We start from the raw sequence: 12578 nt of genomic DNA on the forward strand, positions 1-12578 counted from the left end.
GCGGACACCCCTGCACGCAGTGAAGGCCTCCATGCAAACTCTTAAGATTCTGGCAGGTGGGTGTGGAGACCTCCTCATCTTGCAGCCACCCAAGACAAGCCTTGTAAGTTAAGTTCCCTTGCCTATTACCCCTGCCACCTGCCCATCTGGGGTGGCTTGCCTCTCTCTCCGGTCTCGCTCTGCCGTCTGTATATGGAGGCCAGTTCCATTTTGTACCGGGGAGCTCACAAGGGGCTTGTAAGCCAACAGTGGTGTTCTGTGTGCCCCTGAGCAGCCACAGGCTGTCCCCAGAGCACGGCGAGGGCAGCGTTAGCCGGGACATTCAGGTGTGCACAGCTGGGAGCTGGTGTCCTGCCTGCCCTGGTTACCAAAGATGACACTGTGTCATTCGAGGACCATGTTCCGTGTACTCCCCAGCGCGGATTTAACGAGATTTGCTGCTTGGGGTGGGAGTGAGGGGCGCAGTCTGGGGTAAACCGCCCAGATGGCCAGCGGTAGGAGCTTTCCTTTTGCTGCTGCTTTGTGACTTCAGGACTTGTGAGTCCCCACATGGAAAGCAGCAGGGCTCCTTTGAACCCCAGGCAGAGTCCAACTTTTATGGCCTTGTTTTGATCCTGTGGCATTCAACTATAAAATCCTGCCCAATTAATCAGCCAGGGCCCATACCATCTGGCCATGTTTGTACCAACTCTGGTGACACAACATCCGTTTCACTGATGAACAGTTGAGATATACTCCGGGCCTCAGTTGGACTTGTATCCGTTTCGGGAAGTAGACTTAATATCTATGAGTGGGAACTTAACGTTGACAGAAATATATCCTCCTTGGAACCGCATGTGAGACTGTATGTCCTGCCACGTTGTAGCTGTGACCAGTTAGAGGAGTTCTCTCCATGCTTTGGGTTCTTCATCTGGGAAGCACTGCTGACCGTAGCTCCCACGTAGTGTGGTTGGGAGGACTGACTTACTACCTGGAATACACTTAAAATACTGCTGGGTCCCTGGGAGCATTTGGTAAGTGCTAGCCAGCACTGCTATTCGCAGCCTCCTTTTGCAGAGAGGTTCCGAGAGGTCAGGTGACTTGCTCAAGGTCACCCAACTAGAAGGCGGCAGAGTTAGGTCATTCCCCTGCAGCACCCTGCCTCCCCAGCACCAAAGGAGAACAGAAAGTAGAAAACAGTGTCTGTTTTTAACAAAGAGTATTTGACCTCGAGGTTTTGGTGCCTTCCACCACCCACCTTAGGAAGTTACGTTAAGAGCTCACATGAACGCCGACCGGTGCAGGTTGACTTTCCAGGGCCGGTGGGCAGGCTGGCAGCTAGGCTGGCTGTGAGAAAGGTCCTGGAGTGGAGACAGTCCCCACCCGCACCCGATCCCTCACACACACGTCTGTTTATACACTAATAGATCATCTTTCATACGTCTGTGTGTTTCGAATCCTGGCTTCCAAGCAGTTCCCCTTAACCTCTCTGAGCTTGTTTCCTCATCTTAAAAATAGGCATACAAATATACAGCTCGTGGGTTTGTCATGAAAATTATAAAGCCCCTGCAGAATATGCTTGCACATAGTAGATACTCAACAAATGGTAACTGTCATTACTAGATGGGATTATTTTTAAAACACGTTTAATGGTAAATCTTGCCTTCCAAGATGCGCTTTACAGGTGAGAGAAGTCAGCGCCGCACAGGGTCACTGACACAGCTGGGAGCATTAGTGAGGCGGGAGCCCACGATCCCCATTGCATTTCAGGCCGCCAGGTCCTCTTGACTGCACTAGATTCCTGGCTGGTCTCTCGGCCATCCCGTTCTTCACAGGAGCGCTCAGCATGGTGGGTGACCCCCTGCTCCCAGCCTGCGGCACCTGAGCCACAGAGTGGAAATGCCGTGCCTCTCGGCAGAGCGTGGAAGGCCCTCCACAGCCGAGCCCTGCCTGTTTCTTTGGTCCGGTCTCTGGCTCTGGTCTCTCTGTGATCACACCACAGAATGCTTGCCCTCACCCCGCCTTCGTGCCCCCAGTTGGCTTTGCTCTGGGTCTGGACTGCCTCCTATCCCTCTTCAGAGTCACTGCTTGATCTTGAAGATGGAACTCAGGGACTTAACTCCCACCCCAACTTGGGGCCTGCCCTTTGTGCCTCCACAGCATCTGGGGTCCGCTCTTATTCTGGACCCTACGCTGGCTTGCTGTGACCTCTGCCCTGCCAGAAGACGGGCTGAGTGTAAGGACCACGCCTTGTCCACCCCTGTGGCCTTGTCATATGGTAAGTCCTCGACGAGCGCCGTGGTGAGGTTAATGGCCTCCCAGTGCTTCCTGAGCCCAAGGCGGGCTTGCATGCAGAGTGATGGCCCAAGACATCCCTAAGCTGTGTAGAAAAGGTGCTTAATATGTACTTGTCAATGACTTAACAAAACTGTTTCCAACCCCAAAAAGGCCACGTTCAAGCTCATGTTTCTGTTATAAATTTTTTTTAATTAAGAATACTGATTAACACAGGAAACAGATTTAATTCACGGAATTGTGCATATGGTCATCAGTTACATTGTGACATGTTAATTTATCATTTACTGGCACTGTCAACAGAATACTGTAAACAAGATCACTTTGAACGCGGAAGTCGGCGGTGCTCCCTAGCTGTGGTTCTCTACCGTGAGCTGATATATGTGTGTGTGTATATCTGTATAGAGATAGGTATAGAGATAGGTATAGAGATACAGCTATATTAACGATGTGCACAATTTTTCATGGTTACTGAGTGTCAGTAAAAATTATAAAAAAACACCCATTTATAATAAAAGTGAGGATGTGCTAAGACTTGCTATTACACGACCTTGTTTTCTGTAAAAGTGACAAGACTTGCTAGAGATAGTTACTAAAGTCTATGGCACTGATGGGAGATGGATTCATTCCCAGACCGACGGCCACAGAAGCACTCCGCGGGCCCCGCCCTCGTCAGCCACCTGTCGGCTGGGCTCCCCGTTTTTACCCACCTCTCCCCTACAATCTTGAGCCCTGCCGAGAGTCTTTTCCTTGAAATTCTTCCAGCTATACCCCCACCCCCAAAAGAGGATGCCTCAGGAACTCATGTGATGCCCTGAGCCAACAAGAACGTGTTGATAAATGGCTTAAAAAGTTTCACGAGAAGTAGCTTCCCTTGGTAAGGAGTGAATAAGTCTGGAAATGACCTTCCAGGTAAAACGATTTCATTTCTCTATGATTGCCCCGTGGGAGAGAACAAAATATTTATAGCCACTCTCTCCACCGAAGAGAGTCGAGTCTCTGGTTGCGTTCTGGCTTGAAAACCTTTTGGACTCTGGGAACCTTACCGAATGTTTGCATCCAATGCTAAACTTCTCCAGAGAAAGCACACTTATGCCAATAAATGAATTATGGTTTGGTTTGCATCTGGCTTATTTGTTAAATAAGGCCTTGAATCTTGGGATATTGCCTGTGGAATCTGGATCCCCAGTGGAAGGTGTGGAACTGTGAACTGATGTGGCTTTGAACGTGCTGTCCCCTTTTCTTTGACACTCCTCGCCTTGTCTGCTTGGAGAACTCTTGCTCATTCTACCAAACCCTGCTCTAGTGTTACTTTCTCCCCAGAATCTCCTGAGTCTGCCTGGCACGCCCTCTGATTTCCTGACGTTCCCATACACCTGTCACAGCACTTGCCACTCGGCTTGCTGGTTGAAGAGTGTGTTGTCCCTGATGCAATGTGAGTCCCTTCGCAGCAGGGACCATGTTGTATTCCTAGTGCTTACTTAGTGCTGGGCCTGGGACAGGGGAGGGACTTAGTGAAAGTTCCATGAAGGAATGAGAGAATAAACAGATGAACATACGAACGAGTGGAACCCTGCACAGAGAGGGGGGCAGACACCTCCGTTCAGCTGGCAGAGCAAACAGCCTGACACTGACACCGACACAAGTCCTTCTGAGAAGCAACAGCGAGCACAGACCTCAGATACGGTGTGTGCCAGAATCCATGCATCTGGCCACGTCTGTTAAACATGAAACATGCTAGTGCCTTTCCTTCTCTACACACAGAGGTCGAGGACCATGAGGAAGCAGAAAAGAAAAAGAAACCACCACCGGTCTGAGGTCTTTGGATGATTAGATATTAGAAGCGCCAAGTGCTGAACTGAAAACCTTGCTGTGTCTGGCTCCCGAGACAGCCGAGCAGCCAGCGGGAGGCCGAGCGCTTCCCTCGGGGCAGGCATGCAGCCCGGCCTCCCGGGTCTGCCCGCTAAACGCCAGTCCACTGCTGCGGGACAACCAGAGGCTCTTTGTAGGAGCATCGGAAGTCAGATCGGTTCCAAGAATGTCTCGCCTCCAGAAGAGGCCCCTTAGCCTCTGCCACCATCCAGCTAAGCATTTAACTCTCATCTGCCTGGTAAGCTACCTCCTCTATGTCAGGAAAATCTCTAATCTGGAGTGGCAAGTACAAGGAGACCACCTTGAACTATTAGGCCGTCTTGCCACTCTGGCGCCTTGAGTTCGTGGTGCTTCCCTCAAGAAGGAATCTAGTTCAGCAACTGGTTCCCTGTGCTGGAGCAGAGGCGGATGAGAAGCTAGAGAAAGAGCCCCTGGGGCGAGGGGTCCTGGGTCAGACCCCTGATGCCCAGGGAAACAGGAGGAGGTGGCTCTGCTGTCCCAGGCCCTGGGCTTCTGCTCCCGGGCGACTGGCTTGTGCTTCTGACCTTTTGGCTCCTGTGTGTCCCCGTGAATGCTCAGGCTGCCGTTTCCCCCCCACAGAGGACTGGGATGACATTTAACAGAGGGGACAGACTTGGGGGAATGGAGGGTGGCAAGTAAGAAGTGCCGGTGATGCCACCCAGAGATTCTCCAAGGCCCAGCCCTGTCAAGGACAGAATTCACAGTTTAGAGGATCCCCAGATGCACTGAGTGGAGCAGCCCTAGTCGCCAGGAGGCCACAGGACCCCTTCCCACACTGCAAGCTCCAGCCTAATGTTCCTATTATCCTCCCTTTGAGTGACCTGTCCTTTGCTGAACTGTGCACGGGACCTGCTCAGAGCTCCAGGGCCAGGCGGGAGGGGGAGAGTGTGTCTGTCTGCATCGAGCAAGGCGGCCCGCATCCTCCATCAGAATATGGCACTTGAGAGGGACCGGAACCCGGGAGTCCCAGCCACCAATCCCGAGAGCAGCTGTCATTCCCTTGCCTGGCTTCCAAAGAAACTGTTGGGGTCAAGGTGGGCACATATATGGCCAGAACCCTCATGGCCCTGCCGAAGACAATGTCCAGGGCTCACGCAGATTTTCTGGGCTTAGACCCATGTGCGTCATTGGCTCTGCAGGGAGGAAAATCAAAACCAGCCCCTCCCGCCCGTCCCCTCCCCCCAAGCCACCACAAACATCCCTCCCCACAAAGAACCCTTCAGTTTACGCATTCGCCTCTGATACTTTAAGTGAAAACATGAATTAGGCAAACTAATCAATTTGACAACAGTTGAGATCGGGGCTTTCTCAGAGCGTAGTGGAAATGGCTTCTTTACTTGAAGTCAGCTAAGATGTCGCTGAAAATATTGAGGAACAGGTGTGCGTGGTGATCTCTGAAGACCAGAGTGGGGCGGAACCGAATGGATTTGTCCCCGCAGCCTCCCAACACCACGCCTGAAAGCAGAGGCAGGAGAGGGGTCAGCGGCCTGGGCACAGAGCCACGCCGTGGGAGGGGGGCTGCACGTGGCGCATCTTTCTGTCCAGCTTCCGTCTGTCCTTCCACCCACCCCGCTAGCCGTTCTCTCTCTCTCTCTCCCTCCCACCTTGAATGCCTGTTTTGCTGCCCCTGAACCAGTCCCGCTGAGACCTGCCTTCCAGAAACTCGTGGTGGGGTCAGGAAGGAAAGAAGTAAACAGGGAAATGATGGAGTGTGCAGGCAGGCCGGCAGCAGGTGCGAGGGGCAGAGCTGTCACCAGGGTGGGTCAGGCCTGCTGATTTTAAAGGGAGTCTTCACCACTAACTCGCCAGGTGTCCTGCTCAAGGTCTTGTCGCTCCCCCAAAACTCAGCTTTCTCATGTTAATGAGGATTCTGAGATGGAGGAGGGAAGGGGCCGAGTCTATGCTTGACCCATCTCGGGCCCTCTGATCGCACACTTTGACCCCCCTGAGCCTCTCCTGTGGCATCCCACAGCTCTGGAAGAAGCCCGGACTCGTGAACAGGCTCCACAGGCCAACATACTGTGCACCTCACACTGTTCCAGAGGCTTCCCCACTCTGTAGGCTCCATCTAGCCTCAGGTAATTGCACATATCCCTGCCTCTGCCCAAATGCCCTTCCCCAACTTCACGTGATCAACCCCAGCTCACCTGGCTGGACTTAAGGTAAAATGCCTCTTCCTCAAGGAAGCCTTCCCTGATTTCCTGGTCTTGACACACACCTCCCACCCCCGACTATTCCATCCTTAGCCCCTTTTCCTCCTTCCTAGGATGCAAACTGCAACCCATGGTTTATGAAACGCTATCTCACACGTCGCCTTCCTGCTAGACCGTGAGCTCCTTGAAGGAAGGGCCCTGATGGTCTAGTTCCTTTACCATCTCAATTCTCTCCTCCGTTGATGCAACTCATCTTCTCAGTGAATATCGAGTGAATGAATAAGGAAATCCCACTGGCCACTTCCCCTTCTTTTGAGAAAGAGCACTCAGACTGTTTTCAGCCCCTCGAGCCCCCTACTGCCTCACGCCCTGCAGTGCACCCTCCCCAGGTGACCTGGGTCCCTGATGCAGCTTGGCTTCCGGTCCTGTTCACATACCTTTGTTTCTGGCCATTAAAATGAGTTTATTCCGTATGGTTTCATCTGGAGTGTCGAAGGAGCAAAAGGTGCCTCGTCCTCTCACTCTGCTGATGAACTGGGGGTACCGGGCCTGCAATGGGGGGAAAAGGCCGCGTCAAAGCCTGTCACCCGGGCAGCAGCCAGGCTGTGGCTGAAGCTCCTCCCGTGCCCTCCAGGGTCTGGCTTTCAGGCCTCTGCAGGTCCGGCAGGACGGCTGTGGGGCTACGGGCTCTGGCTCTGTACACATCCAGTCCTGAGTCCAAAACCCACTCTGCCTCTCTCTCCTGATGCAACCTGGGGTCAGTCACGTAAGTGGCCCATGCCTCAGTTTCCTCTTCTGTAAACCGAAGGATGTAAATGCTCTTGCCCACCATGGGCCGTGGTTGGAATTTAGCGACACAAGATTTCTATGTCAGGCGCAGAGCCTGGCACTTGGCAGGTGCTCAGAAGACGTTAGCCATCTTTATCAGCGCTTCCTCTAGAAAAGCTGCGATTCTGGTAGGAGAGGACACTCATACTCACTCCGGGCTCTGAGACTGGGTACTGGGTTGAACAGTGCTCCCCTCCCCAAATTCATGTGCACCTGGAACCTGTGAATGTGACCTTACTTTGAAGTAAAGTCCTTGCCAATGCAACGAGGTCAAAAGGAGGCCACACTGGATCAGGGTGGCCCGAACTCCAGGGACTGGTGTCCTTACAGGAGGGAGACCTGGACAGAGATGCAGGCATACGGGAACAGCCGGGGCAGAGGCTGGAATGCACACCCACAAGCCAGAGGACACCCGGGATTGCTGGCAGCCACCAGAAGCTGGGAGAGGTGTGGGGTGGGTTCTCCCTCCGCGCCTCTGGAGAGAATCACTGTGTATCCCGCTATCTGGATTTCAGACTTCTGGTCTCCAGAATGGTAAGAGAACCATTTCTTGTTTTAAACCACCCAGCTTGTGGCCATTTGTTCCAGCAGCCCGAGGAAGCTACTGCAGTCATTCAGCGTGGAAGATCTTGGTTCTTCTCCACTCCGTCATTCATGCGAAGGAAAGGACAATCAGCAGGGCTTGCATAGCCCCAAATAATCTCAGGGCAGGGGCACCTGGTGGCCCTGTCAGTTAAGCATCCCACTCTTGATCTGAGCTCAGGTCATGATGTCAGGGTCAGGGTCATAGGATCAATTCTCCTTCTCCCTCTGCCCCTCCCCCTGCCCATACACTCACTCACTCTCTCTCAAATAAATAAATAAGTCTTAAAAATCATAATCTCAGGGCAGTTGGGGCAGAGCCGAGGGGCAAGTGTCATCTCATTGGTGGAAAGTGGAGATAAAGCCACATTCTGGTGGTAATAAGGGCCCCTATGTGTGCCAGGCACTTACATGCATGGTCTTGAATCCTAACTCCACCAGCAGAGGAGGGCCCGTTTGGTTTCCATAGGTGGGGAAACTAAGGCTTGCAAGTCAGTGCAGCACGTCCTCTGCTTGTTCGGGCACCTGCTGACTGGCTGGAGGGTCTCAGCTGTTCTAACAGCCACATTTTACCCCTTCAGTGTCTGGGCCACCTGGGTGCCCCCAGAACACGGACTTTGCAGTCCACCAGAATCAGGTTCCAACCCCAGGGGTGCCATATGGAAGCTGTGTCACTTTGGACAAGCTAATGACCCCTCCATGCCTCAGTTCCCTCATCGGTAAAATTGGGATAGTAACAGTGGCTACACTCACAGTATCCCTGCTGGACTTCACCCCATGGGCGTCTGAGAGCCCATTCCTGGCTGGGCATGCAGCAGGCGCCCAATAATGGAAGCTGTTACCACTACTGCCTGACTGCCCCTTCCCCGCCACCCCTGCCATCAGCCCTTGGTGTTCTGCTCAGGTCACGGGCGACTGGACCCTCCAGATCCTGGCAGAAGGGCTCTTTGTGACCTTCAGCTGGAGAGGGTCAGCTGGCCTCCAGCTCAGACACTGAAGGTGCTCCCCGTGGCCCCGCCCCGTCGGGCACAGTCCCTGTGCACGTGTGTGTTGGGCAGGGGAAGGTGTCGGGCAGGGAGCACAATATAACAAAGACAAGCCATGATAACTGAGAGCTGTGCTGTCCCACGAGCACCCACGCGTGGCCTGAGATGTGGCAAGTGCAAGTGGAGCTGTGCTGTCGTGTAAGGTCCGGGCTGGGTTTCCAAGTCTTAGTGAGAGAAAACGAAATTGTGACTATTTTCTGTGTTGACGGCAGGGTGAAATCACGGATGTAATGGGTTAACGTAAAATACATTACTAACTTCGCCTCCTTCCTTTTTACTGTCGGTCTGCTTTAAAATTGCTTCTGTGGCTTGGCCCGCTGGACAGCGATGCCGTGGAGTGGTACGTGTGAGAGGATAGAAGCGACAAGCGAAGAGGTGACAGGTCGGGGGTAATGAGAGTGGGGTGTGTTGGTGAGGCTTCCCAGACGACGGATGCCTGAACTTAAGAGAGCCAGGGACTGGGAGTGGGGGAGGGACAGACCCTCCAGAAACGGAGAGCTCGGATGTTGCCCTGGGGGTGGTGAGGAGCCACGGCTGGGGGTCCGGGAGGGGTACCTGGAGGTCCAGCAGCCCCATCAGCAGGGCCTTCCCGGCATGCGTTGCGTTGTTCAGCAGGTCCTCCCGCTTGATGATGTTGATGACCTCGGCCAGCAGCAGGTTCTTGGATGGGTCCCCCAGCCAGGTGTTAAAGATCCGGTACGGCTGGAACGAGGCACTGGGTGTCGGAAGGGTTCACATACAGGCACACCCTGGAGGGTCCTGCTTCCCTCGGACACACTTGTCCCTCCTTAGGAGGAGAGAACTAGCCCAGCAAGCATCTACCAAGGCCAGGGAAGGTAACGCACGGCATCTCACTGAATTCTTTCCGAAACAACAACCCTCTAGCTAGGTGCTACTGTTAGGGAGACCCAGTTGGACCATGTCCTGGACAATCCCTCAGTTCTGGGGCAACTACGACAGTTGGCCCTTAACTACTATAATCCTCATTTTATAGAAGAGCCAAGGTTCTGAGAGGTTAAGTGATTTGTCCTGGAAAATACAGGTGGTGGAGTCAGGAGTGGATTGATGGCAGTCTAACTCAAAATGACCACTGATTTATTCCTCCATGAATTATTCAGGTGTCAGTGCGGCCAACTAAAACACACCTCCCAGCCTCCCTCACAGACGGGAGTGGCCGTGTGACCAGACCTGAGTCAAAGTATTAGAAATAGAAATGTGGGATTTCTTGGAAGGCTGCTTTATAAAGACAAGAAGGGGGCCACTTTGTCCTTTCTTCCTTTTTCTTTCCTACTGCTTAGAATTGATATGTGATGGCTGGAGCTCCAGCAGTGATTCTGGATCATGAGGCAATCTTGAGGGTGGAAAGCACATACAGGAATAGCGGAAGAAAAGATCCCCTGATAACTGTGTGTGTGTATGTGTGTGTGTATGAGCATCCCTTTGTATATCTGGCAGTACAGTGTCAAGGTTTAGAGCATGAGCGCCTTGTTTGAAACCTGGCTTTGTCACTTAACAGGCTGTGTGACCTTGGGCAACTTACTTAACCTCTTTGTGCCTCATTCTTCATTGGTAAAATAGGAGAGAAAAATAACACCTACTTGGTTAGATTGTTGTAAGGATTAAAAGGACACGAGAAGTACTTAGAACTGGGCCAGGCACAGAGTAAATGCCCAGTTCATAGCAGCGGCTGTTAAGATTATCATATGGACACACAGAAATCAGGAGACTGACAGCAGGCTTCAAGGAAGTTGCCCTGCACAGAGCTGGAGAGCTGGGAGATCATAACCACTGGCTAATTACATTGGTAAGAAGTGGGTGTCAGGGGCCCTCTGTGATCTGGTGGGTGTCCGCTCAGCTCCAGGTTTGGAGAAAGGAGTGGTGGTGAGCCTGGGGAGGGCGGGCGGCTACTCACAGCATTGGGCCTGAACTCCTCCTTGTGGAAGAAGCCCCCGGTCATCATCTTCTTGCTGAAGGTCATCACGTCCGCAGGGTCGGCCAAACCCCAGTGCTCGTGGGCCCAGAACTTGCCAGTACAGCCTCCTCCCGTCTGGACCTCGTCCACCAAGAAAGCACAGCCATGCTGGCCGAGATGGGAGAGAAGGAGCAGATCAACACCCACTACTGTCAGCCAGCATCCAGCCAGAGACACACTGCCTTCTGGTCTGTGAACCAAGCCCCCGTTCCTGGGCCTTGGAAAGCGGCTCCGTTGGACCTGGAACAGGACCATGATATCGAATATGCCCTCTGCCCACACACAGCGATGCTGCATTCAGCTTCAGGCCCCGAGCGAGTAAGCGGACTCCTCCAAGGGCTGGCGGTCCCAGCAGAGAGGCCCAGACCTGCCTCCCAGGCTCCAGCTGAGCTGCCTCCCAGGCTCCAGCTGTCCTGCCTGCCGGTTCCTCTCACCACCCCGACTGCTAGTTACTGAGCATTGGTGTTGAGAGCAGCCCCTGTCTTACTGGTTGGATGTGCCAATTGCACGTGCATGCGGTATTAAACACATGATACTAGTCTGGAGTCTGCTCATTCTGCGTCTGTTGAGTGTGGACCACACTGGGCTGAAATATGAGGTGGGGTCTGGAGAGAGAAAAGGAGGCAGCTGAGGCCTTCCCAGGCATCCCTGGATTGGGAAAGTCCCTGGAACATGGCACGGTGGAGGCTGATTCTGCAGTGACATTTTAGGAAGAAACTCCTGGCCTTGCCCCTGCCTCCAGCGCCTCTACCCATGAGGCCACCAGGCAGCCTCTGACCCTCTGGACACATGCGAGGACCCCAGAGCTAACAGTTTGCTCTGGAGAACCAGCTGGAGAGGCCCATGGCCCTGACCAGCCCTGGCCCCATGCACTGACCTTCCTGGAGATGTCTCTCAGTTTCCGGAAGAAGTCGTCGGACGCGTGGTTGTCTCCACCCTCAGACTGGATGGGCTCCACGATGATCCCGGCCACCGTCTTTTTCTTTTTCCGATATTTCACAATCAGATCCTCCACCTGCAATCCCAGGGGGCAAGTAACAGTGGTTGGCGGAAGCCCTAGTAGGGCAGCATCGNGCGTATGGGAAGGGGTTGTAGCCGCTGCTGCTAGTATGTACTATGGCTCCTGTATCGTTAGCGTGATGTTACTGGTGGGACAGTCCTTTCCATGCAGAATCTCAGATACGGATTTGTTTAAAAAATGGTGATTTCTAAAAAAACTGCAATTACATATTTAACTGTTTCTATCGGACAGGGCTGTACTGGACTTCATTCTCTTCTCTTTGCCACTAAGTACCCAGCACCTAGCACCTTGCTTCTCACGCAGTCTGAGTTAATTATTAACTGATCAAAAAGGATGACATGTCTAAGAGGCAAACCAGCCTCATCTGAGCTCAGATTCCACGCCTGAAGAGTTTCCAGTGTCTTTTCCCCAGCGAAGACTCCTTTCAGAGTCTAACATGGAACTCCGGTATGCGGAACAGATCGAAGGAGGGCTGCTGGTTGCAGCGGAGGCGTGGCAATAGGGGGCTGCCCGTCCTCAGTCCCTCCCCTGCCCTCGCTGCAACCCCAGAGCCGCCCTAGGACTTGGGAGAAGGCTGAAAAGCGGTGGATGACAGGGTCCTAGACATCCACTTTTTCTATGGGCTGCCCCATATTCTCATAAAGCCTCTCTTGTTCTGGAGTCAGCGAAGCTTGCCCCCAAAGAAACTTAAACGATTCAGAAATCAGTACGAGAAACGGGGTGATGGATGCCGGAGGCAAAATCAAGGTGTCCCGTTACTTTTCCTGGTGTGGAACATGTGGGACATGAGGCCTCTCTGTCCTGAAGTC

General features: G+C 53.2%; 1 protein-coding gene across 1 annotated transcript in view; it reads right to left on the reverse strand.

Moving 5' to 3' along the window:
- Window positions 1-2656: 2656 nt before the first annotated feature.
- Window positions 2657-12578, reverse strand: part of ABAT (4-aminobutyrate aminotransferase) — an 80193-nt gene continuing 70271 nt past the window's right edge. Inside the window, exons 11-15 of the mRNA XM_034669573.1 lie at window positions 11626-11852; window positions 10689-10856; window positions 9332-9478; window positions 6758-6869; window positions 2657-5622 (exon numbers count right to left, since the gene is read on the reverse strand). Of these exons, the coding sequence (XP_034525464.1) occupies window positions 5501-5622; window positions 6758-6869; window positions 9332-9478; window positions 10689-10856; window positions 11626-11852 (776 nt within the window). The 3' untranslated portion in view covers window positions 2657-5500. The remainder of the gene's footprint in view (window positions 5623-6757; window positions 6870-9331; window positions 9479-10688; window positions 10857-11625; window positions 11853-12578) is intronic.

The sequence above is a fragment of the Ailuropoda melanoleuca genome, chromosome 10 (assembly GCF_002007445.2).
Source record: "Ailuropoda melanoleuca isolate Jingjing chromosome 10, ASM200744v2, whole genome shotgun sequence".
NCBI classification, from domain to species: domain Eukaryota; kingdom Metazoa; phylum Chordata; class Mammalia; order Carnivora; family Ursidae; genus Ailuropoda; species Ailuropoda melanoleuca.